Source organism: Rhizophagus irregularis, chromosome 5 (assembly GCF_026210795.1).
Source record: "Rhizophagus irregularis chromosome 5, complete sequence".
NCBI lineage: Eukaryota > Fungi > Glomeromycota > Glomeromycetes > Glomerales > Glomeraceae > Rhizophagus > Rhizophagus irregularis.
Window position 1 is genome coordinate 3,782,756 of NC_089433.1, and position 27,145 is coordinate 3,809,900.

At 25.3% G+C, this 27,145-nt stretch overlaps 7 protein-coding genes across 7 annotated transcripts; 1 reads left to right on the plus strand and 6 right to left on the minus strand.

The window, feature by feature from the left end:
- Positions 1–438: 438 nt before the first annotated feature.
- OCT59_025345 (uncharacterized protein) lies at positions 439–654 on the minus strand (the record flags this gene model as incomplete). The annotated part of the gene is made up of 1 exon (XM_025324076.2): positions 439–654. One exon carries the CDS (start codon positions 652–654, stop codon positions 439–441), a length of 216 nt encoding a protein of 71 aa, XP_025188216.2.
- Positions 655–4,825: 4,171 nt separating this feature from the next.
- Positions 4,826–6,504, minus strand: OCT59_025346 (uncharacterized protein; the record flags this gene model as incomplete). The annotated part of the gene is made up of 2 exons (XM_066137886.1): positions 4,826–6,168; positions 6,242–6,504. 2 exons carry the CDS (start codon positions 6,502–6,504, stop codon positions 4,962–4,964), a joined length of 1,470 nt encoding a protein of 489 aa, XP_065992036.1. The 3' UTR covers positions 4,826–4,961.
- Positions 6,505–9,227: 2,723 nt separating this feature from the next.
- OCT59_025347 (uncharacterized protein) lies at positions 9,228–10,136 on the plus strand (the record flags this gene model as incomplete). The annotated part of the gene is made up of 1 exon (XM_025324075.1): positions 9,228–10,136. The coding sequence occupies one exon, from the start codon at positions 9,228–9,230 to the stop codon at positions 10,134–10,136; it is 909 nt and encodes a 302-aa protein (XP_025188215.1).
- Positions 10,137–10,752: 616 nt separating this feature from the next.
- On the minus strand, positions 10,753–12,312 carry OCT59_025348 (uncharacterized protein; the record flags this gene model as incomplete). The annotated part of the gene is made up of 2 exons (XM_025313141.2): positions 10,753–11,965; positions 12,056–12,312. 2 exons carry the CDS (start codon positions 12,310–12,312, stop codon positions 10,753–10,755), a joined length of 1,470 nt encoding a protein of 489 aa, XP_025188214.2.
- Positions 12,313–13,286: 974 nt separating this feature from the next.
- Positions 13,287–14,951, minus strand: OCT59_025349 (uncharacterized protein; the record flags this gene model as incomplete). Its single annotated transcript, XM_066137903.1, has 5 exons — positions 13,287–13,302; positions 13,377–13,384; positions 13,444–14,330; positions 14,604–14,617; positions 14,695–14,951. 5 exons carry the CDS (start codon positions 14,949–14,951, stop codon positions 13,287–13,289), a joined length of 1,182 nt encoding a protein of 393 aa, XP_065992037.1.
- Positions 14,952–16,949: 1,998 nt separating this feature from the next.
- OCT59_025350 (uncharacterized protein) lies at positions 16,950–18,752 on the minus strand. The gene is made up of 2 exons (XM_066137912.1): positions 18,500–18,752; positions 16,950–18,420 (listed from the first exon to the last, which is right to left on the minus strand). Exons 1-2 carry the CDS (start codon positions 18,736–18,738, stop codon positions 17,082–17,084), a joined length of 1,578 nt encoding a protein of 525 aa, XP_065992038.1. The 5' UTR covers positions 18,739–18,752; the 3' UTR covers positions 16,950–17,081.
- Positions 18,753–23,575: 4,823 nt separating this feature from the next.
- On the minus strand, positions 23,576–25,105 carry OCT59_025351 (uncharacterized protein; the record flags this gene model as incomplete). Its single annotated transcript, XM_066137922.1, has 2 exons — positions 23,576–24,788; positions 24,867–25,105. The coding sequence occupies 2 exons, from the start codon at positions 25,103–25,105 to the stop codon at positions 23,576–23,578; spliced, it is 1,452 nt and encodes a 483-aa protein (XP_065992039.1).
- Between the last annotated feature and the right edge of the window lie 2,040 nt (positions 25,106–27,145).

The window sequence follows — 27,145 nt, forward strand, 5'->3', positions numbered from 1 at the left end:
AATAAATTTTTTAAAACAAATAATTTAAAAATATTTTTAAACCCATTTTAAGGAATTATGTCGACCATGAATTTCCCTTTATTTTAAATATAACAGCATTAAACTTATCATAAAATCTCTTATGAATGAAATTTGTTTCACCTCTTATAAATAAAAACAAACGCGAATAATGATTATTATTACATTTAATTGAAATACTTCATAATTTTCTATTGAAAAATCTTCTTCAGTATCTCTTATACTTCTTTCATAACGCAATTTTTTACAATAAGTTCTATCAAAAGCTGCAGATGGGTTATTGCTTATACAGGTATATATATTAAGATCGCTTCCATATTTTGGACCATATACACTGCTATAATCTAACGCAGTTCTGCATCGATTACATTACTTAAAATTGCATTTTTAACATTGTTTTTCCCACTTGTCAGACATTTCTCATTCTAAAGGATTATATCCACCAAGAATTTCTTCATTTCCTTCTAAATTAATAAATGTAACTGTATTAGCTTTGCCATCACATAATTCATGAAATTTTTCAGGAGTAAATCCATCTCGACTTCCTCTTAATAATAATTTAAATTTATATGGTAAATATAATTTCTCATAATTATTATTGTTAATAACCACTTTATCAATCCATTTTGAAACCATTGTAACTATATTTAGATTAACAATTATTAAATCAACAATTCTTTCAATTTTAATATTTCTAGAGAGTGAATATTTTAATTGGATTAGGCTTAATTAATCAGAATAGACTAGTTTTTAGAATATTTAAGAATGATTAAGAATAATTTCAAAGTAAAAAGTAATTATAACTAGTCATTGATTATTAATAAAATTCTAAATAAAAAAGATTAAAATTTCTTAACTAATTAACTTTTTATATGCGAATTTTATTGTCCAATAAAAATTACTATGTAATTTCAGGGATTTCGTATATACTGCATATCAATATATTAGATCACGTTATTTGTATTTTCTCGAATCAAATCAAAAATTATAAAATCATTTGATCTTGATATGAGAAAGATTCTAATTTTTTATTACAATATTTTAATTATGCTAATTTTTCATTATTAAAAACATGATTTTATTGAGAAATGTAAATACACAAAACACACACACATATTTTCTTTACACGTAGGGACAAATTAATTGTATAATGAAATAAATCAATTTTAAATTAATCATTTATTTTCCGAAATTATTTTATTCAATGAGTAGAAAAAAGATAATTAGTTCATAGATTGTATCGACTGTTCAATTAAGCTAACTTAAAATGGATGTAATTGTTCATAATTCATCCCTATTCTATTTTTAATAAAAGTGAAGGCAAATTACTGATGATAATTGCTAAAGAACCTGTGAATAATCTATAAACACAAGAAAATATTATTTATATGTCAACAGTACAGTAAGCAGTTGATAAGAAAATCAAATTTATTGCCAATCTCTACAATCTGCGGTTTGTCTTACCAAGACCTTATAAAGTTTATTTCTAAGGTTCTAAATTTTCTTTTTGAATATTTTGAATAATTTAGGATGAACTAATAAAAATTTTGTAATTTTAGAGTTCACCTACTTATTCACTTTAGCTTGAGGTTCTAGTGAATTTAGCCAAACAAATTATCAGTTCGAGAAATTGTTGACTGATAAACCAAGGCCGAAATCTCATGTAAACCATGCAAAACTGAAATTATCATTAGTTTTAATGTCATTTATTTCTGGTGCGGAATTTGTTTAAACTTACAAAATACTCTCTCTCATTTATTTTCTATCAGAAAACGGTTGTCCTTGGACAACTTTTTCAGTTTCGGCTTCATATTCTACTTATACTAGTAATTGCAGTTACAGTTACTGTATATAGTTACCTGTAATTTGTACTGAAATTATTCTCTTTCAAAATATAAAATAAAAATAAATAAATGATTCGGGTGAAAAAAATTAGATTGACCAAGTATTAGGATTAGAACTAAATATTTCAATTTAATAATATTAAATAAAGGCCTGCATTTGACCTGGACCGAAATTCTTGTTTATTCAAATATTTAAAATTTTTTTCTGTTTAAAAATTAAATAAAACAACAAATTTTTACAATTCACTATTTAAAATATAATCATTTTTCATGATAATAATATTTAAAATAAATAATGTCAATAAAAAACTTATTTTCTTATTTACTTATTTGTTATTATTGAAAACTAATATGAATTATAAATCAAAATACAATAAAAATTATAGAAGATATTTCATTATGCTCAATTTTATTTCATTTTCCACATATGTAATCTTTTTTAGCATCATTTTCACCACATTTTTGGTTTTCTTTATTAATAAATAAAAGTCAAACTAAAAAGAAAATTTGCGTTCATTTATTCAATATTTATTTTATCCCAATTAATTAAATAAATAACTTAATTAAAAAGAGTATGGTAAGAATTTGCTAAAAAGAGAAAAGGAAAAATATTGTAATTAATTTTTCAAATTTTTTAATGAAAATCTTCTACTTTCTCATCAGACAATTAATGATTAAGTATTACGGCCTTGCCACAAGGGACTTCCTAAGAAGCGCACTATGCTCCTCCCATGAAAATTACGCATAGCACCATGCCGTACCACAACCAACTGGTCCTATCGCAGGACTGCAGCGAAAACTGGTACCCACGAGCTTACTAAAAATAAGCGTCTATGCTCCAACCCTTTCGCATAGTACTATACCACTCCAAAAAAAATCCCAACCAGCCCTACTGTGAGACTGCAGCAAAGCTGGTACTCACAGGCTTACAAAGTAAGCATGCTATGCTCCCACCCATGCATAGCATCATGCTGCTCCAACGTAAGTACCCAATAAACTTACCTTTGACCTACTCACCCACACATAGAATTTAAACCATTTCTAAGAAATACTGAAAAAAGAAGAGAAGACCCAGAAAAAAGCGGAATCCTAAAAAAGAGACCTAGAAAAAAAGAGAAGACAAAACTTGAGTAATACGTTTTACACATGTATTGTCCAAAAATAAATTATAAATTATAATTATAAATATCATGTGATTTCATTATACAAAGAAAGAAAAAAAGCAGAGTCCTAAAAAAGAGAAGACCGAAAAAGAGCTAGAAAAAAAAGAAAATCAAAGGTAAAAAAAGCAGAGTCCTAAAAAAAAGAAAAGACCAAGTTAACGAAATAAGTTAGTCGGGAGGCCTCACTTGTGCAATAAACTATACTGCTCCTAAGACAAATACGAAAAGCTTGAAAGAAAAAAATGAGCCTAAAAAAAAAGCAACCATAAAAAAAAGCAAAGCCCTAAAAGAAGACGAAACTTGAAGAAAGAAAAAAGTAAGACCGAAAAAAAAAGATGCTAAAAAAAATATATACTTTTTATATATTATTTTTTGTTATACAAACTTTTATAAATCGACTACTTTCAGATCTTCCCTTAATACTCTTAATACACGTGGAAACGCGAAAAACGCGAAAATAATCTATAAGTCTATTAAATAAATCAAATAAATCAATGATTACTGCGCCCGTCTTGATCACAATACTTATGAGTAAAAATTGAAAGCTGATGTCATTTTTCATTTGAAATCTGTCCTTGTGACTACATTTTGGATTTGTAATAAAGAAAATGAGTCATCATGATGTCAAAATCGTGATCTAGAAGAAATACACAGGAGTTGGCTGAGTTGGCTTTAAAAGTTGATTACAAACAGAATATCCACGACGGCTTGGTAATTTATCGAAAGAATAATTATATTTATAATATATCACAATTTTAATTAGTTAATTAGAACATGTATTTAAACGTATTTATTAATGATCTGTATCTGGTAATGATAAATGTATTTTTCATAGATCATTACGTAATAAACAAATTCAACCTCGCTACGAATTTTTGTTAATAATATAAAAACATAATTGTTTCATTGTTAATATATAAGTACTGTACATTATTGTTCATTAATATAATAAATATATTATTCACAATTTTTTGTTAATTAAATAAATACACCATTATCTATAAATACACTCTATACTCTGTTTTAATTTAATTAAATAAATTCACTTTTTTTTTTAAAAGGAATAACGAATATAGTGTTTTTTTTTGTTTATTTGTTTCCGATACCCAATAAGCTATTCGGGGAGTGGACTTTTGTCCTTAAAATGTATATTTCATTGGAGAAATATTTTCTGAAATGAGTCCAAAATCTATTTTTTTACCGTAAATCTTGCGTGTTTTGCGGAGAGGGTCTGACGGAGGCAAGATCAGTTTTTCTAATATATTCTTTTATTAGGAGAAACAGGTGGTAATTGATTAAGCTCGTTGTCAGTAGGGTTGAGGTTATTATCCATTTGTAATTTCGGTGGAAAAGTAAAAAAGAGCGGGAGTATTTATGTTAAAAATTTAAAACTAACCGAACAATTATTTATATTTGGGTATTTTAAATTTTTTCTTATCTTTTAGAAAATATCAAGAGTTACTGAATCAGTGTATCTATAATGTGAACATTGTAATCGAGCACATTGATGCATTTGGGACAACATCGAATATAATGAATAAATTATAATTAGAAAAAAATGATTACTAAATTACGTTTACATGTAATGCCCAGTTAAATTAGAAATTATGTACCGCAACATTGACCTGGGTAGTAAGTTAAATTTCGGCCGGAATTTAATAGGAAATTCGGTCAGAATTAATGAAATCCGAAGAATTGTATCTACCAAAAATTTCCCTAAAAGTATCATTACTATCACATCTTATATACTGTTAATGAGAATTTGGTTTTACCTTTAACAAATGTACCAAAAAAACGATTGATAATCGTTAAGCAAGTATAAGATTTTATTTATTCTAACTTGATATAAAAAATAAAATAAATCTTATTTGCGTATAAACAAACCTCGACAAACCATCTAGTTATTTGACAACAAATAATTATATTACTATTACACTTATCTCCTTATGATTTGAAATACTTCATAATCTTCTATTGAAAAATAATCTTCAGTATCTCTAATATTTCTTTCGTAACGCACTTTTTTACAATAAGTTACATTAAAAACTTTAGATACGTCATTTGATCTATTGTTTCTATTGGTACAGGTAAATATGTTAAGATCGCTTCCAAATTTTGGACCACATGTACTGCTATAATCTAACGCACGATTCGCATCTATCACATTACTTAAAGTTGCATTTTTAACATTCTTATCTTTAAAAGAAAAAATAAAACTATCTTCAGTTTTTCCCCAACTGTTAGTAGTTTCCCATTCTAAAGGATTATATCCACCAAGAATTTCTTCAGTTTCATTTACTTTAATAAATGTAACAGTATTAGGTATACCATCACATAATTCATGAAATTTTTTTGGAGTAAATCCATCCCGGCTTCCCTTTAATAATAGTTTAAATTTGTATGGTAAATATAATTCTCTTAAATGATTATATTTGCTATTATTGATAATAACTGTTTTATCAATCCATTTTGAAACCATTGAAACTATATCTAAATTAACAATTTTTGAATCAATAATTTTTTCAATTTTAATATTTCTAGGAGGTGAAATGTTATTGACTGGTTCACTATCAGGATTCATATGAGAATTTACTATATTTTCATAGAGTTGATTATTTAAAAGTTTTTTATAAGGACGAACTTTTTGTAAGAATTCTTTAGATGATAAACTAAAAAATCTAATTGAAGGTAAAATATGTTGTAGAGTAATTTTCATTTTTTTGAAATCATCATCTGACCAAATACTAGGATCTGGAATAAGATTTGGATTTTGTTTAAGACCCCATTTTAAGACATGTTCCCATACTTCAATTTCGTTCATTTGTAAATCATCTCTTTTAATAAGTGAAACTAAAGATGTTTCAGAAAGTGAAGTGAAATCAAAAGACTTGAATATTTTTTCAGGTGATAGGGTCATTAAATTTGTACAAAATTCTTGAAGTACTACTAAATTACTAGATTTCGAACTAATTTGTTGAGTAAATCCAAAATGTTGTTCCATCCACTCTGACTCATTTTCAATTAAATAATTTTGTAAATAATCAACTAGTTCTTGAAGATGAAGTTCATCTGCGGCGGCCAAAACCTTAATAAAGTCTGAAGCGTCGTTCACATTTAACGAAAGAATACCACCATAAATATACCTATATTACAAAAATATATATTAGAAATTGTATATTATCCGTTTTTAGAGTATATTGACATTTTATAACTTACTCTAAAATTATTTGAAATATTTCCGATGATATATCAGGTAATCTGATATGAACTAAATCATTAGTATTATTATTCCTGTTCCTGTTATTGGAAGCTAAAATTCGTCGTAAATATGGAGAACGGTAACACACAACATTCTTATGAGCACGAAATATTTTTACGTTAGGGTCTTCACCAACTTCAATAGTAATATCATAATATTCATCATCTTTTAATAATTCAATGTAATTTTGACTTAATTTCGTGTAAAATTCAATAGACATTTTTGTTAAAAGAAAAAAGTTTTAATTGTGGAAGGACAATATTTATATTTATTTCACATGCTATTGTTGTACAATGTTAAACTTGTTAATTCGTTACACCAATCTGCACAATTTGTGGCTTGTCTTACTGTACTAAGATCGCTATTCAAATTCGTTACGAGATATTATGGAATATAAAGTTTCTTCCTAAGGCTCTCGAATCATAATGTAAGCTATGTAAAATGAAGTTAGCTGTTTTTGTGCGACGATAGTTTGAGTGGATAATAAATTGGAGAATCAAAGATTATTTTCGTTACTATTTAGTTGTTATATCTTTTATTTCTGGTGACGATTTTGTTTAAACGTGTAGATTAGGCAACTATTTGTCCCGGGAAACCTTTTCTGTTTCGTTCCATAATCACAGCTATATAGTTGCCTACAGTTTGTACGTATTAAAATTCTTTTCTTCCAAGTTGTAATAATAAAAATGAATAGATGGTTCGAGTGAAAGAATTTAGGGTATTTCTGGCTAAGTATTAGGAATAGAATTAAAGATTTCAATTTATTTTTGAATAATAATACTAAATAGGGGTTTGCCATTTTTGAAACCGGGCCCGGACCGGAATTTTTGATCATTTAAAGATTTTAATATTCTAGTAATATATTTAAATTTTATTATTTTAATTTTTTATGGTGATTTAAAAATTGGAAAAAAAATTATTTCGTTTTATGATTTATATAATTAAAGTAACAAATTTAACAAATTTAACAGTAAAAATGATCACTTATCACAATAAACATTGTAACATTTAAAAAAATAGCAAAAACTATATTCTCATTTACTCATTTGTTATTATTGAAAACTAAAGTACCGTAACATTTACCTGGTAAGTTAAATTTCAGCCGGAATTTAATAGAAAGATTGGCCAGAATTAATGAAATCCAAGTTTACACTCTGAAGTTCCAGCCCGTTGTAGGCTTCTATATGACTAAAAAAAATTTGGATTGGTATCCCATATTTATTATGGTTAGAATTATTTGATTGTACTAATGAAATTTTAATAACTTTTAACAAAAAAAAAGGCTTAGTTGTATTACTAATAATTTTCATTCTCGGCCCATCTTCGCAGAATATTTTAGGTCGTAGACCAATCATTTTATTTTTTTTTAGTTCTTTGTGTTTAGACTTTAGACCAAAAATATTTTTTTTCTTAAATATTTTTTTTTCGGTCTTTTTAGAGCCAAATTTTTTTATATTATTTTCTTTTTGGTCTTTTTAAACCGATTTTTTTATTCAATTTATTATTTCTTTTAGACCTTTTTTTATTATTATTTTTTCGATCTTTTTAGACCAAATTTTTTTTTATATTATTATTTTCAGTCTTTTTAGACCGAATTATTTTTTTTTGTGTTTAGATCGAAAATACTTTTTTTTAATACCTTTTTTTTACCAGTTCTTACTTCTTACAGACTGAAATTTTGATTTGGATAATGCTTAAAAATAATTTCTTTTTATTTTTATTTTTTTCTTGTTTTATTGTTCATTTTTTATTGTAATTTTTTTTCTTTGATTATCTCCATCTTCTAACATAAGTTGCAGTATTATATAGATATAAAGGATAAGATGATTTTGAAAAAAAAAAATGTTTAATGATAATGAATGCGAAAAGATCAAATAAGGTTAGCATTTTATGATTTAAAAATAATAGCAGATGGCAGATAGTGATAGTATTGGCGATCACAATATGTCTAAAAGGGAATTAAAGTTAACATCTATGTTGATAATTTAAGTGTAGTGTCAACTTGGAATAATTTATTGACAAATAAAAAAGAAGATATGAAACATTTAAACGTATATATATGATATATATGAAAATAGATATAAAAAAAATATTATAATATGAATATATATTTATAATATAAAAGGAAACGAGGTTGCAGACAGATCAGCAAAGCTAAGTACATAAGTGTTATATTGGAATGGCTATCTGTATTACAAAGAAGAATACGTGAAAAAATGTTATTTACTGGAATTAATATAAATAGTGATGAAGTGAATAATGCACCTAGCTATAAAATTAAAAACTTATCAACGTTAGATAATTTAAATAAAAGTAAACCTCATTTATATAAAGAAATTTTATGTACAAGATTTAAATAGATCAAAGAAAACTGGAAACAAGTGCGGATAATATAATATATTTGATAGATGTATTAATAGAAAGGCACGTGTAAAAATATACAAATTACCTAATTAATATTATGTAATAACTAATTTTCTTAAACCAGAAATTTTATCATTGATTTATCCTGATTCAATGCAGCTCATTATAATTTATTATTAATCTATAGCTTATAAAAATTACAATTTCATATTATCAATGATATCAATGATATGGAAAACTTTCTTTTTTTTAAAAAAAAAACGTTAATAGTTATAACACATTAATATTGTCTGTATTTACTCATCGTAACAATGATATAAATTATGACTAATCGGTTTTAAACCGGTTTTATCATAACCGGTTCTACAATCGCGTTGTAAAAAGTGTTTATGCATTAATCACGTAAAATATTTAACTCGTACGATTCATTAAAAACATGACATAATGAGTCATTAATGAAGACTAATGACAAACAAAAAATTTTTCATTTATATACACATTTCTCTCACGCTTATTATTTTCTCTTTCACTTTTACAAAACGAAAAGTTATTAAACTAAAAATTATCGTAAAAAAAACCATGGGTGGACATCTTTCAAAGCCAATTGAAGATAAAAACACTACTGAAGGTATCTTTCAACAACATGACTTAATATATGTTACTTCATCAATGCAAGGTTGGCGAGAAACTATGGAAGATAAGCATACTGTTGAGTGTAATATTCCTGAATTTCCTGATTATAGTTTTTTTGGAGTTTATGATGGACATCAAGGAAAACATACTTCTGAATATCTCAGTAAAAACTTGCATCTTAATATTTTCAAAAAAATTCATGAAATTGGTGAAGAAAATATTGAAGAAGCTATAAAAGATGCTTTTATGCAAACAGATGATGATTGGAAAGATGAAAGTTCAAACTATTCTTTTAAGTGCAATGATGGTAGTACTGCAGTAGTAACTGTGATAACTCCAAACAAAATTGTCTATGTTGGAAATGCTGGAGACTCACGTGCTGTTATGAGCGTTGGCGGTTTAGCAATACCCTTATCTGAAGATCATAAACCCAATATTGCTAGAGAATCTCAAAGAATAATTCAAGCAGGAAGTTCCCCAGGAGAATATAATGTGTCCCGTGCTTTCGGTGACTTTAAAAGGTGTAAGAATAATCCTGATAAAGGACCAAAAGAACAAATTTTCATTGCTTACCCTGATGTGATGTCCCATAAAGTCGATACAGATACTGATTTCTTAGTCTTAGCATGTGATGGAATCTGGGATTGCATGTCATCTAAAGATGTCATCAATTTCATCAATAAGGATATTAAAATAAATAAAGATCTGAGTAAAGCTTGTGAAAATTTAATGAATAGGTGTTTAGAACTTGGTAGCACAGATAATATGACAGTAATCATTATAGGCTTTTTACATGGTTTGGATAAGGAAAAATGGATGGAAAGAATTGGTTCTAGATGTGTAGAAGAAAATTAAATATTAGACCAGTTAGGACAAAACAAATAACTAGGATTAACTATGCTGTATAATAAATAAAATTATAAATGAAACAAGTTAATATTTTTTTTGTATGTGATGCTTATCTTTCAAGTATTTTTTTTAAAAAAAAGATTTCTAAGATAAAAAGCTTTAATTCTTTTTTTTTAGCTAATGTTCATATGAATGTCGAAGATCTTGTCTTTGTATTTACCACCAATTTAGGATTGTTTTTATTAACATTTATTTATAAATTTCTTTAGAACATACTAAATATTTCGGGTAATCTATTGGATATTAGATGATAAAATTTTAGTATTTACCATAAATGACGTTTTATTTCACTAATCCAATATTTTTAAAAGAATTATATCTACCAAAAATTTCCCTAAAATGTATCATTAATTCATTATTATCGCATCTTACATGTACATACATACTGTTATTAATGAAAATATGATTTTATCCTTAAAAAACGTTAAGAAAGTATAGTAGTAGCATAGTATTTTATTTATTTCATTCAGATTTCAGACTTGATAAAATAATATAATTTGTATATAAATAAAACTCGTAAAACTACCTAATTGTTTGGCAACTAATTACATTACTATTACATTTACCTCCTTATGATTTTAAATACTTCATAATCTTCTATTGAAAAGTCATTTTCATTATCTCTTATTCTTTTTTCATAATAGTTCCTTTTGCAGTAAATTACACTAAAATTAAAATTTGCACATTCATTTATATTAAAAAAACTAGAAGAATTTACGGTAAGATCTGGGCCAAATTGTGGACCACACAAAGTACTATAATCTAATGCACGAGTTGCATCTATTACATTACTTAAAATTGCATCCTTAATATTCCTATTTTTAAAAGAGAAAATAAAGCTATCTTCAGTTTTACCATAACTATTGGTAGATTCCCATTTTAAAGGATTATATCCACCAAGGATTTCTTCATTTCCTTTTACTTTAATAAATGTAACTGTATTATCTTTGTTATCACATAATTCATGAAATTTTTTTGGAGTAAATCCATCTCGACTTCCTCTTAATAATAATTCAAATTTATATGGTAAATACGGTTTCTTATAATTATCATCATTAATAGACATTTTATCAACCCATTTTGAAACAGTTGAAATAATATTAGAATCAATAATTTGTGAATCAATAATTTGTGAATCATCAAATTTAATTTCTTTAATCTTGAATTTTCTTGGACGTAAAATGTTGTCATTTAAAACACTACCAGGATCCAAATAAGAATTTAACAATTCTTCATAGAGTTGTTGATCCAAAAGTTTATGATATGGTCGAATTTTTTGTGAGAATTCCCTGGATGTTAAACTGAAAAATCTAATTAAAGGTAAACAGTGTTGTAAGATATTTTTCATCGTTTTGTAATCATCATCTGACCAAGTTTTAGGATCTGGAATAAGATTTGGATTTTTTGCAAGACCCCATTTTAATACATGCTCCCAAATTTCAACTTCTTTCATTTGTAAATCATCTCTTTTAATAAGTGAAATTAAAAACTTTTCAGAAAGTGAAATAAAATCAAATGATTTAAGAATTTTATCAGGGGATTGAACCATTAAATTTGTACAAAATTCTTGAAGTACTAATAAATTATTAGATTGCGAACTAATTTGTTGTGTAAACCCAAAATGTTGTTCTATCCACTCTGACTTATTTTCAACTAAATATTTTTGTAAATAATCAACTAAGTCTTGAAGATGAAGGTTATCTGCGGCGACCAAAACTTTAAGAAAGTCAGAAGTGTCATTCATATTTAACGGAAGAATACCACCATAAATATACCTATATTACAAAAGTATAATAAATATTAGAAATTGTATATTATCCGTTTTATAGTATATTAGTATATTAGTTGTCATATTTATAACTTACTCTAAAATTATTTGAAATATTTCCGATGATATATTTGGTAACCTGATATGAACTAAATCATTAGTATTATTGTTCCTGTTATTGGAATCTAAAATTCGTCGTAAATATGGAGAACGGTAACATAAAATATTCTTATGAGTACGAAATATTTTTACGTTAGGGTCTTCACCAACTTCAATTGTTGTATCATAATATTTATCATCTTTCAATAATTCAAGGTAATTTTGACTTAATTTTGTAAAAAATTGAGTAGACATTTTTTTTTAAAAGAATAAGGTTTTAATTTGTGAGAGGTCAAAATAACTAAATTTATAATTATTTTATAAACTAACCAATTTGATGATGTACTACGTTAAATTGTTGCACAACCTACGACTTGTCTCACCAAGATTAGTCATTTTCAAATGATTGATTTTTGATTTTTTAGACGCTGATTAGTCTGTTCCAACTTGATAACTTGATTGTTTGTTTAACGTACTCCACTCCCTCTATTTTTTTTAAAAAATCTAAATTTTGATAAACATATAATGACATATGTTTCAATTATATGTCCCTCTAAATTTAATTACAATTTTCTGAAATTTTCCGAGTTTTCCCAAAATTTCCAAAGTTTTATTATATTTATTTCATCTAGTTTTTTTAATGAACCCCGAAATTTTCAGGAAATCTGGACGTTAAACAAACAATCAAGTTGGAACGACCCTATTTTCTATAATCTAGAGTTTTTAAGTAATTCGCTACGAGATAAAGTTTCACTCTAATGGTCTGTTGGATATTTTAATTAAAAGTTTACTGTCCATTTTTTTAGTGAATTTAAACAAACAATTATCTAGTCAGGAAAAATTGTTATATTTGTATAATATTTACGTATAATTTAAACATTAGAAATCATCATAAAGCAGGCCGAAGTTACGTAATGTTGACATTAAGTTTTATTATTAAAGTCTGAAATTTTGCGAACATTATAAGCCTCATTAAAAAAACATCATTTAATCAATTATAAAGCGAACTTTTTCCTTTTATTTATCTTAACATAAATAGATTTTTACATCTTTTTAATAACTTATTCTTTAAAAAAAAAAAAATTCAATATCAAAAAAAACTATTTTAATAATTGTATTTATTAAGGACATCTCTTTAGTTTAAAATTGTACCAGTATTAGGCATATCACCTTACTTTTTATAAATGAATATTTGTTTCACCTTTAAAAAACGAAGACCGCAAATGTGATTAATAATCGTCTGAACTAAGTATAGAAAGAAGATTCAAAATTTTATAATTTTTTTTTTGTAATGAAAAGATAAAATAAATATTACCTACAAAATTATCTAGTACTTCATCCAACAATAAATACTAATTACATTTATTTCCTTATGATTTGAAATACTTCATAATCTTCTATTGAAAAATTATTTTCAGTATCTCTTATCCTTTTTTCATAATGCCTTTTTTTACAGCAAGATACATTAAAATTTGTATACTCATTTGAATTTGAATCTTTGTAAGAATTTATGATAAGATCACTACCAAATTGTGGACCACATTTAGTACTATAATCTAATGCATAATTTGAATTTTTTACTTTGCTAATAACTACATATCTATTTTTAAAAGAAAAAATGAAACTATTTTTAGTTACACCCCAAATATGAGAAGTTTCCCATATTAAAGGATTGTATCCACCAATAATTTCTTCAGTTCCTTTTACTTTAATAAAAGTAACAGTTTTAGGTTTACCATCACATAATTCATGAAATCTTTTAGGAGTAAATCCATCTCGACTTCCTCGTAATAATAATTCAAATTTATATGGTAAATATGATTTTTTATAATTTTCATCATTATTAGTCATTTTATCAATCCGTTTTGAAACAGTTGAAATAATATTAGAATCAACGATTTTTGAATCGATAATTTGAGAATTAATAATTTTAATTTCATTAATCTTAATATTTCTTGGACGTAGAATGTTGTCATTTGAAACACTACCAGGATCCAAATAAGAATTTAATAATTCTTCATATAATTGTTGATCAAAGAGTTTTTGATATGGTCGAACTTTTTGCGAAAATTCTCTAGATGATAAACTAAAAAATCTAATTGAAGGCAAACAACGACCTAAAGTATTTTTCATCGTTTTGAAATCATCATCTGACCAAGTTTCAGGATCTAGAATAAGAATTGGATTTTTTGCAAGACCCCATTTTAATACATATTCCCATACTTCAATTTCTTTCATTTGTAAATCATCTCTTTTAATAAGTGAAATCAAAGCTTTTTCAGAAAGTGAAGTGAAATCAAGTGATTTAAATATTTTTTCAGGTGATCGTGCCATTAAATTTGTACAAAATTCTTGAAGTTCTAATAAATTATTAGATTGCGAACTAATTTGTTGAGTAAATTCAAAATGTTGTTCCAACAATTCGAACTTATTTTCAATTAAATAATTTTGTAAATAATTAACTAATTCTTGAAGATGAAGTTTATCTGCAGCGGCTAAAACTTTAATAAAGTCTGAAGCGTCGTTCATATTTAACGAAATAATACCGCCATAAATATATCTAAAAAAAAAAATTAATTTAATAAAATATTAAAATTATAAATTATTCTTTATAGGAATATAGGATATGTTACTTACTCTAAAATTATTTGAAATATTTCAGGTGATATATTTGGTAATTTAATATGAACTAAACCATTATCATTATTCTTTTTTTTATTGGAAGCCAAAATTCGTCGTAAATATGGAGAACGATAACACAAAACATTCATGTGAGCACGAAATATTTTTACGTTAGGGTCTTCACCAACTTCAATTGTTATATCATAGTATTCATCATCTTTCAATAATTCAATATAATTTTGACTTAATTTCGTAAAAAATTTAATAGACATTTTTGTTAAAAAGAACAACTTTTTGATTGTGGGAAAACGGTTACAAAATTTATAGTTGTGATTAGATCTTCGTTAATTTACGCCAATCTGCGGCTTGTTTTTACCAAAATTTTATTAGTCTAAAACCTAAAATTTAAAATTCGTTACGTCAAATATAATGTATCTTTTAAGATTCCAATGATTTATTGAATATTTTGAATAATTTGGTTGAAATGTTGAACAAAAATTTTTAAGTTCATTGTCCATTTTTATAAAAGAACTACTTCACTTTACAAGAGATTCTAGTAAAATTTAGCCGAACAAATTGTCGGATCGGAAAAAATTTACAACCGATAAACCAAATTGATGCTGGCCAAAATCACCATTATTTGAAGTTATAATCCCAATCACGTGATATTGCCGCTAAATTTGAAAATGATTTTGGTTAAGACTATAGGTACTGTATAGGTTGTTCGAATGGAACGCTCTTATATATAAGATAAATAAAATGATAGTAAGCGCTATTATGAAATATCCCGCTTATCTACTTTCAATCACATGCGCGAAATGTGAGACGATGTAAGCTGCGCCAACTACGTGAATCCAACTTCCATAAGTAATTTGTATAAAAATAAAATCTCCTTATAATTTGTGATAATACTTCACAAATCATAATCTTTTATTAAAAAATATTTTTTTGTCTTATACTTTTTTTATGAAAATTCTTTTTACGGCAGGTATTATAATTTGTAGATTCAGAGGAAGATTATATAAAAGAATCACGGCCCAATTGCGGCTCAAAATTAGGACAATCATTATCTGAATAAGTATTATGATCAGGAAGAAGTGTATCCTTCAATTGTAAATCATTCTTAATAAGTTGAAACAAAAATTTTTTAGAAAGTGGATTGAATCTAAATAATGACTTGAATATTTTCTTTGCGGCCTTTACTATAAATTTGTATAAAATTCTTAAAAAATTTAATTAAAGGCTTGTTCGCATCCGATAAAACAGATTCAAAATATTGTTCCATCAACTAGCTCTTGAAGATATTGAGTACGGCAGCACAAAAGCGCGCAAAGAAATTTTACACGAGAATCTTCAACAATTTCGATTATAAAATTTTAATAGTAATTATTATACAATAATTCAATGTAGTTTATTAATAAACTTCATAACTCACAAGAACATTTTTATGATTATAAATCAATGGTTATAAAAGGTTTAAATATTCTGTAATTAATGAAGTTTAAAATTTACTTATTTTAATTACGGTATACATTCCTTGTATGGATATTTTAATTGTAGTGAAACCTAATGAGTCGCGCAGACACGCAGTAGTACAAACGCTGAATTTGTCATCTGTTTCTAATTATCTTTTTTCACCTTTGAATAAAGGGAAGTTTAAATTTATTAATTGTGTATCTGAATTATATAACAGAATATCTTAAAATAATTTTATTTTATTTATTTTATTTTTCAAATTAGACACGACTGGAGTCTTACAAATAAATGGAAAAAACATAAACTACTAGTCTAATAATCCCAATGTCATGAAAGTACCCAACCTCAACTGGGGGAGCCAGTGAAGTCGCCCTGCCTGCTATTCTAGAAGAACACACCAGGCATAGCCTGCAGTCTATAGCGTAACCAAATTAGAAATAAAAGGAACCATTAAAGAAAAAGTGCGAGAAAAAAAAGTAAGATCTATTGTAAAAAAAAAATCATCTAACTCAAACTCAATAACACTAGGGTGTCGAATATGAGACGACCATCCTCCTGAATGTAAAAAATTAGAAGTATGCAAGATCAACCAAAGCGGAATAGGAGGACCGTTGGGATGGAATATCTTAAAATAAGATTTTGAGAGAAAATCCACCGTATGTTAATTACCCAATCACGTGATCCTACGTTGAAAAAGTTTATACTCGCAAAAATTTCAATACAACATTTTAACATTTTAATTACTCTTTGCATGAATAATTATTAAATTTGTAATTGATTATACCTTTATAAATATAATAGTATGAAATATAAACTGACGTTTAATCAAAGATAAAAATAATTCATTTTACAAAAAAATATAGCTAACGTAATGTATATAATATACTAAAACTTTCACAATTTATAATATAATCATAATTTGGAAATTATTTCTTAATTATCTGAAATACTTCATAATCTTCCATAGAAAACTCACCTTCAGAATCTATTAATTTCCTTTCATAATCATCTTGTTGATAAGAAATTTTCTCATAATCTTTAAATTCATTAGAGGAAGACATAACAATATCGCCACCAAATTGTGGACCATGTTCGTATTTATAAAATATCGCATAATTTTTATCTTTTACTTTACTAATAATATTTTTAATATGCATATTTCTATCAGCAGTTTTACCATAATAACTATTGGTAGATTCCCATTTTAAAGGATTATATCCACAGAATATTTCTTCTTTTCCTTTTATTTTAATAAAAGTAACAGTATTATGTTTACCATCACATAATTCGTGAAATTTTTCAGGAGTAAATCCGTCTCGACTTCCTCTTAATATTAAGTTAAATTTATATGGTAAATAATAATGCGATTCCCTATCATTTGTAACCACTTTATCAATCCATTTTAAGATAGTTGAAAAAATATTGGAATTCGATTCCCTTTCATTTACAACCACTTTATCAATCCATTTTAAAACAATTAAACTCATATTAGAATCAACAATTTTTGAATCAATAATTTGAGAATCATCAGTTTTTGAATCAACAATTTTTGAATCAATAATTTGAGAATCGTTAATTTTTGAATCAATAATTTGAGAATCATCAATTTTTGAATCAATAATTTGGGAATCATCAATTTTAATTTCTTTAATCTTGATTTTTCTTGGTCGTAAAATATTGATATTGAATACACTATCGGGATCCAAATAAGAACTTAATAATTCTTCATATTGTTGTTGATCCAAGAGTTTTTGATATGGTCGAACTTTTTGTGAGAACTCTCTAGATGATAAACTGAAAAATCTAATTAAAGGCAAACAGTTTTGTAAAGTATTTTTCATTGTTTCGAAATCATTATCTGACCAAGTTTTAGGATCTAGAGTGAGAGTTGGATTTTGTGCAAGTCCCCATTTTACTACTTGTTCCCATACTTCAATTTCTTTCATTTGTAAATCATCTCTTTTAATAAGTGAAACTAAAGAATCTTCAGAAAGTAAAATAAAATCAAATGAATTAAATATTTTTTCAGGATATTGAGCCATTATATTTGAACAATATTCTTGAAGCTCTAATAAATTATTAGATTTTGAACTAATTTGATGAGTTAATCCGAAATTTTGTTCTATCCACTCTGGCTTATCTTCAATTAAATATTTTTGTAAATAATCAATTAGTTCTTGAAGATGAAGGTTATCTGCAGCGTCCAAAATTTTTATAAAGTCCAAAGTTTCTTCATTCAACGAAAGAATACCACCATAAATATACCTTTACATTGTAAAAAAAAAAAAATTTAATAAATATGGTAATAATACATTATCATTTATTTAATTATTTTAAAACTTACTCTAAAATAGTTTGAAATATTTCCGGTAAAACATTTGGTAATTTAATGCGAGTTGATACGTTATTGTTCTCTTTATTGGAAGATAAAATTTGTCGTAAATATGAAGAACGGTAGCACAAAATATTCTTATGAGCACGAAATAATTTTACGTCGGGGTCTTCACCAACTTCAATTGTAATATCATGATATTCATCATCTTTCAATAATTCAATGTAATTTGTAAAAAATTGAACAGGCATTTTTTCCAAAATACGGATTTTTTGATTTAAAATACGGAAAAAAGAGAATATTTATGATAATTCGTAAAAATATAATAGTAAATGATCTGCTATCATTGCGATTTACGCCTAATCAGTTTTTTTTTTTTTTGATTAACGTATTTTACGCCTAATCAGTTTTTGATTTACATAGAATTTAGCCATCATGATTCATGACATAATTGACATATGTTTATCCGTTTGTTCCATTATAGTGTCCGTGCTTGATGTTTATATATCACGTTCTTGATGATTTTATCCGACTTGACTATATTCGATAAAAAATTAGTTTCTTTGTCAGCACAGGGTTGATATTTTGTCAATCACGTTTTTTAAGTTTAGCGTAGTTTTAAATTTTTTTTTTAAATTTTACACGAAGAATTTTTTTTTTACTGGCTTTTATTTTTAATAGGAAAAGGCTTTTTTTTGATAGAATTTCTTTGGGAACTTTTTTTAATAAAAAGGTTTTTTTTTGATAAATAATTTCGTTAAAGAAATTTATTTGATAGAAATTTCACTGGAGAATTTTTTTTTAATAAGATTTTTTTTTTGACACCTAATTTGTTGGAACAATTTTTTTTAACAGAAGGGATTTTTTTTTTATAAAGAATTTATAGAAAATTCCTTGAAGAATTTTTTAATAGGGAAATTTTTTTTTTTGATAGATACTTTGTTAAAAAATTTTCTAACGAAATCGAGATTTTTTTTTGATAGAGAATTTCGTTAAGAATTTTTTTTTTTAATAGGAGGGAAGTTTTTTTTGATATAGAAATTCTTTTGAAATTTTTTTTAATAAGGAAAATGTGTTTTATGACGGAAGATTTTCGTTAGAAATTTTTCTTTAATAGGGGATATTTTTTTTGATTGAGAATTTCATTAGAGAATTGTTGGTTGAAAAGTTTTTTTAATTTTTTGATGGAGAATTTTGTTTAGAAGTCTTAATAGAAAATTTTATTGAAAACAGTTTTTTTTTAATAAGGGTATTGAAAAATCAATAATTTTAATAATTTTATCTATAAATAAATTGGTAACTTTTATATCAAAAAAAAAATTTTTTTTATTAATAAATAATTAATAGAAAAATTCAGGATGTAGTGTAGTATTGCTGTATGTCTCAAAATTTTGCCAATTGCTGATTATTTAATAAGTGTGCAGTCCGATTTATTATTATAGCTTAAAGTATAATAATATTACAAAATCCTTAGGTGACTTTTAAGTAAAAAAACTTTCTATATTTCATTCTGCATTTAATACAATTCAAAAATGGTCATATTTTCTAAATTCTTTCACTTGTTTCATTCTTAAAGAAATTAATAATGTAAAAAATTAAATCGTGATATTCTTTATTACATCTTTCAAGATAAAAAAACTTAATTATTACCAATTTAAACAAGTTTAATTCAGATGCATCCATACTGTTACTAGGTGTAGTACATTCGCCGGTAAAATAGTGCGACTTGTTGCACTTAAAAATCTTACAATCCTTTATAATTATGAGAACGAACGGATAAAACCATTAATTACTATTTAGAATACAAAATTAAATTATTGATGTGAAGAGAAGAAAGAATCTAAGATATCCAAAAGAAAAATGACCGAGTTAAAGATTGATATTATATTATTCAGAATCCCATATAGGGTTTTTACATTTCTCATATAATTCGCAATTTTAACAATTAGGATCATATGATTTCACTTTGACAATTTTGATTTTAAGTAAGAGAATTTTGGAACAAAAATATTTATAATTTTCTTAAATATTAATATTTTTAAATAATTTAATAATGCGTGAAAAATTAATATTCTGCAGTTGTTATATTCCATCATTCCAATTCGTTAACGGGCTAACACGTGATGATCGATCGGAGCGTACTTTACTATCAGATATATTATTAAATGGTGAAAATGGTTGTCGTACATAGTACGTACTCCGCAGATGAATAAATGTTGTCATTAATAACTCATATCATTATAATTTCTAAATTTTAATATGTTTATTTAAACTTTGCACGAACAAATTGAAAGATTCAACAATGATATGCTAAAGCAAGTAATGTTGACATAACAAAGGGTAGTGACTAGGGCACTGCAACCGACAATATCTTTCCAACGCACGAATATTCGTTTACGAATCTTTATAAGAATCCGTTTAATTATAAAATAAATATTAATATGATATTTTATGTAGATGATTTCGTACCATATTAATGAAATACATTTAAAAACTTGACAATAATTTTCCTTTGGTAGGGTCACTTTTCAAAATTATGATCAATAACAGCATGATTTCCTCAATTCAAATTTTTTTTGCGGTTAAATTAAAAATTTGCAAAGTTAATTTCTTTCTTAAAATCGATTCAATTTATTTATTTTATGTTTTTATTTTCTAAATTAAAAGTATTAAACGAAAAATCGCAAACTATATTTATTATTAATTATTTTATTTTTCCTAAATTAATGTTTAAATAATATTTTTTTTATTACAATTTTCAAAGTCATTTAAGTTAAATATAACGACGGCACAAAGTTACTTTTATGATTACAAATATTGGTTACACATTAATTTTTTTAATATGGAATGCTATTATTTTAAATAAAAATTGTGTACCAATCGTTATACATAGTAGTAAATTAATTAACTTGGTTATATTATTATTTATTTTAGGATTATATCTTAAGTGTATATTTTTATGGAAGTATCAGATAAGCAAAAAGAATATATTATATATGTTCATATTAAAATATATAGTTGTTAAAGTTTTGTGTAAAAAAAGAGCGAGATGCTCAACTTTGATTACAAACGTTAGAAAGTGGTTGCAATTTGCAAACAAATAGTAATTATTATCTTCCATATATTTAAAAGTGATTTACAGTATTTATTATTATTATTATTGGTTTTTTATCTGTAAAAAATTTTAAATAAAAGAATTTTTTCTTTTTAAATAGTTATTTAACACTTTAATTGACCCATCTAAAATTATTTTTTGAAGTGGATTAAAAAAATCTTTCATGAACCAGAGAAACTGCAATCGTATCTGCAGTAATCACTCCAAAAAAACAAATATTAGTTCATTTATTATCTTATAATTTTTTTTTCTTTTCAATACAATAAGTTAATAATCACAATCTTAAAGGATAAAAATAATAAATTGACTTAAATTCACACAAAAAAAAAAATTCCAAATATCATTAAAAATTTAACGAATTATTATAAGCTGATTGTCAGGCATCAATTTACGCAATTTTTTTCACACAATTATGACCGAAAAAATTCCAAATATCAATGACCTTATATTACGGAGTTTACATAGTTTTTGGATAAAACTTTTTATAGGGATGAAGGGAGAACGAAAGGGTTATGGGAGAACGAAAGGGAAGGGGAGAACGAAGGGATTAAAAAGTTCAACGAATTTTAAGTCAGCCATTTGTTGGTGTATCTGAATATGATTAAGCTTATTTCATATCATGTGGAAAATATACAATAGCAATTACCCTAAAACTGAGTTTAGATCGGTCCATCACATTATTTGTCTCCAATAACGCTGATAAAATAGGAGACTTGCTACATTTAAAACTTTCGATTTTTTGTAATTATTAAAATGAAAGGATCTTTATCATTTCAACAGTAAAAATTGGTACTTACCTTAGCGCAGCAGCATTATTACGGATGTTAAGTAGTTTGATCTGAACTGGTTAAAACTGAGTTTAAGTTTAAACCATTTTGATTTAGCTAAAACTAGTTAAAACTAGTTATTTTACTAGTTAGATTTGATAACTAAGTTTAAACAAACTTACAATGATATACACAAATAATTTGAATTCCAACAAACAGTCCTTGCTGATAAGATTCTGAAAAAACTTCATAGTGGTAAAAGTAGTACTTAAAAAGTTATAAAATGTTGAAAGTGCAAATCAAAGTTTGTTTGAAGAGGTTTGTATAATTATATTCTAAATTTATTGTATAAAATTATGAGACTTTATATTAATATGAGCATTTTTACAAATTATTACCTTTTAGGCTAAATCACATTTAACTATAAGTAATAAATGGGCAGCTGTTGTTCGATGTTATGGTTTAACGCAAAATCCATCAAATGGAAATTATATGCTTGTGATAGAGAAAATGGATATAGATATAAGAAATATTTACAACAAAATCATAATCAACTTACATGGAAAGATAGAATAAATATTACTTATGCAATAATTTATGCAATTATTTATATTCATGATGAGAAAGCAATTCATAGAGATTTATATTCTGGAAATATATTATATTTACATTACTGGTATATTGGTGATCTTGGATTTTGTGGACCTGCTAATAAATCTTCAAGTATATATGGAAATCTTCCTCACATAGCACCCGAAGTTGTCCAATGTAATTTTGAATTTGTTCTGTTTCTAATCATCTTTTTTCATCTTTGAAACAAAGGGAAGTTTAAATTTATTAATTGTGTATTTGAGCTATATAACAGAATATCTTAAAAATAAGATTTTGAGAGAAAATCCACCGTATGTTACTAATTACCTACTCACGTGATCCTACGTTGAAAAAGTTAAATATTTATACTCGCAAAAATTTTCAATACTTTAACATTTACAACATTTTAACATTTTAATTACTCTTTGCATGAATAATTATTAAATTCGTAATTGATTATACCTTTATAAATATAATAGTATGAAATATACTAACGTTTAATCATCAAAGATAAAATAATTCATTTTTACAAAAAAAATATAGCTCATGTATTGTATATAATATACTAAAACTTTCACAATTTACAATATAATAATAATTGGATAATATTCAAAATTATTTTTTAACTATCTTAAATACTTCATAATCTTCCATAGAAAACACACCATCAGAATCTCTTAATTTCTTTTCATAATCATCTTGTTGATAAGAAATTGTCTCATAATCTATAAATTCATTAGAAGAAGACATAACAATGTCACCACCAAATTGTGGACCATGTTCATATTTATAAAATATCGCATAATTTTTATCTTTTACTTTACTAATAATTGCATTTTTAATATGATGCTTATTTTTAAAAGTAAAAATAAAGCTATTTTCAGTTTTACCATAACTATTGGTAGATTCCCATTTTAAAGGATTATATCCACCAAGTATTTCTTTGGTTCCTTTTATTTTAATGAAAGTAACAGTGTTATGTTTACCATCACATAATTCATGAAATTTTTTAGGAGTAAATCCATCTCGACTTCCTCTTAATATTAAATAAAATTTATATGGTAAATATGGTTCCCTATCATTTGTAACCACTTTATCAATCCATTTTGAAACAATTGAAATAATATTAGAATTAACAATTTTTGAATCAATAATTTGAGAATCATTGATTTTTGAATCAATAATTTGGGAATCATCAATTTTAATTTCTTTAATCTTAATTTTTCTTGGTCGTAAAATATTGATATTGAATACACTACCGGGATCCAAATAAGAACTTAATAATTCTTCATATTGTTGTTGATCCAAGAGTTTTTGATATGGTCGAACTTTTTGTGAGAACTCTTTAGATGATAAACTGAAAAATCTAATTAAAGGCAAACAGTTTTGTAAAGTATTTTTCATTGTTTCGAAATCATTATCTGACCAAGTTTTAGGATCTGGAGCGATAGTCGGATTTCGTGCAAGTCCCCATTTTACTACTTGTTCCCATACTTCAATTTCTTTCATTTGTAAATCATCTCTTTTAATAAGTGAAACTAAAGAATCTTCAGAAAGTAAAATAAAATCAAATGAATTAAATATTTTTTCAGGATATTGAGCCATTATATTTGAACAATATTCTTGAAGCTCTAATAAATTATTAGATTTTGAACTAATTTGATGAGTTAATCCGAAATTTTGTTCTATCCACTCTGGCTTATCTTCAATTAAAGATTTTTGTAAATAATCAATTAGTTCTTGAAGATGAAGGTTATCTGCAGCGTCCAAAATTTTAAAAAAGTCCAAAGTTTTTTCATTCAACGAAAGAATACCACCATAAATATACCTTTACATTGTAAAAAAAAAAAATTTAATAAATATGGTAATAATATATTATCATTTATTTAATTATTTTAAAACTTACTCTAAAATAGTTTGAAATATTTCTGGTAAAACATTTGGTAATTTAATGCGAGTTAATACGTTATTGTTCTCTTTATTGGAAGATAAAATTTGTCGTAAATATGGAGAACGGTAGCACAAAATATTCTTATGAGCACGAAATAATTTTACGTTGGGGTCTTCACCAACTTCAATTGTAATATCGTGATATTCATCATCTTTCAATAATTCAATGTAATTTGTAAAAAATTGAACAGGCATTTTTCCAATTTATATAAAATACGGATTTTTGATTTAAAATACGGAAGAAAAAAGAGAATATTTATGATAATTCGTAAAAATATGATAGTAAATGATCTGCTATTGCGATTTACGCCTAATCAGTTTTTTTTTTTTTTTTGATTAACGTATTTTACGCCTAATCAGTTTTTTTTTTTTTTTTTTTTTTTTTTTTTTTTTTTTTTTTTTTGGTAAACGTATTTATTAATTTATTAGTAAAAGTAACGCATCACAATACATAATAATCATAACATTAATACTTGAAATTCAGAATCATACGATCCTGAACCCCTCCATACCAAAGCCATGGGTTATCTAACCAAGGCGCGGATAAACATAACCAAAGATAAAATAAATGAAAACTATTGCTTCTACATTAACAATACTAAACTACTTCTTTAATCTACTCCTACCCTTTCTAACCACTCTACTAAAACCTTCCGGCGCCTAATCAGTTTTTGATTAACATAGAATTTAGCCATCATGATTCATGACATAATTGACATATGTTTATCCATTATAGTGTCCGTGCTTGATGTGTATATATCACGTGCTTGATGATTTTATCCGACTTGACTATATTCGATAAAAAATTAGTTTCTTTGTCAGCACAGGGTTGATATTTTGTCAATCACGTTTTTTAAATTTAGCGTAGTTTTAAAGTTTTTTTTTAAATTTTACACGAAGAATTTTTTTTTTATTGGCTTTTATTTTTAATATATGCAAAGGCTTTTTTTTTATAGAATTTCTTTGGGAACTTTTTTTAATAAAAAGATTTTTTTTTGATAAAAAATTTCGTTGGAGAATTTTTTTTATTTTGATAAATAATTTCGTTAAAGAATTTTATTTGATAGAAATTTCATTGGGGAATTTTTTTTAATAAGATTTTTTTTTGACACCTAATTTGTTGGAACAATTTTTAACAGAAGAGATTTTTTTTTTTATAGAGAATTCATAGAAAATTCTCTGAAGAATTTTTTTAATTGGGAAGATTTTTTTTTGATAGATAATTTCGTTGGAAAATTTTTTTAACAAGTGAGATTTTTTTTTGATAGAGAATTTCGTTAAGAATTTTTTTTTAATAGAAGGGAGTTTTCCTTGATAAAGAATTTCTTTTGGGAATTTTTTTTAATAGGTGAAAGTATTTTTTGACGTAGAATTTTATTAGAGAATTTTTTTTTAATAGGGGAATTGTTTTTGATAGAGAATTTCATTATGATAAAGAATTTTTCTTTAATAGGAAGATAAATAATTTCGCTGAGAATTTTTATTTTTTTTTGATAGGAATTTCATTATACAGTAGAATTTTTTTTTTTAATGGTAAGATTTTTTTTTTGATAGACCATTTCGTTAGTAAATTATTTTAACAGGGGAGATTTTTTTTTATAGAGAATTTCGGTAAAGAATTTTTTTTAATAGGAGGGAAGTTTTTTTTTTGAGATAGAAATTCTTTTGAAAATTTTTTTTAATAGGGAAAATGTGTTTTATGACGGAAGATTTTCGTTAGAAATTTTTCTTTAATAGGGGATATTTTTTTTGATTGAGAATTTCACTAGAAAAATGTTTGTTTATTTTTTTGATGGAAAATTTTGTTTAGAAGTCTTAATAGAAAATTTTATTGAAAATAGTTTTTATGCTTAATTTACTATGCTATTTAGGATCCTTGAAGTTACGATATTAAGTTCTGATAAAGTATAGCAGTAAAAAATAATTATATAGAGATAATCATGTTGCGGATTACTTTATTGTATATACAGTATTGTAATATTACATAACACTATCCAATTTTCTTAAAAAAATAAGTTTCGCAAATAAAAGAAAGTATTTTAATTTATAAAAATTAAAATATTACAACTACATTTTTATAAAATTTAAGAATCAGGCCACCATTTTTTAATTGCCTTAAGGGCTTTTTTTAATGGAGGCTTATATATCATGATGTCATTAGAAACCGGTTCTCGTACTAGTTTCATCTCGGCTTCTTTCAGACTTTGATTATTCTTATGAAACATACTGTTACTT

Coding starts and splice junctions, on each gene's coding strand:
- OCT59_025350 (XM_066137912.1), bottom strand. CDS start 18,738: ATGCCTGTTCAATTTTTTACAAATTACATTGAATTATTGAAAGATGAT. Junction 18,421..18,499: donor ATATTTCAAACTATTTTAGA/GTAAGTTTTAAA, acceptor TACAATGTAAAG/GTATATTTATGGTGGTATTC.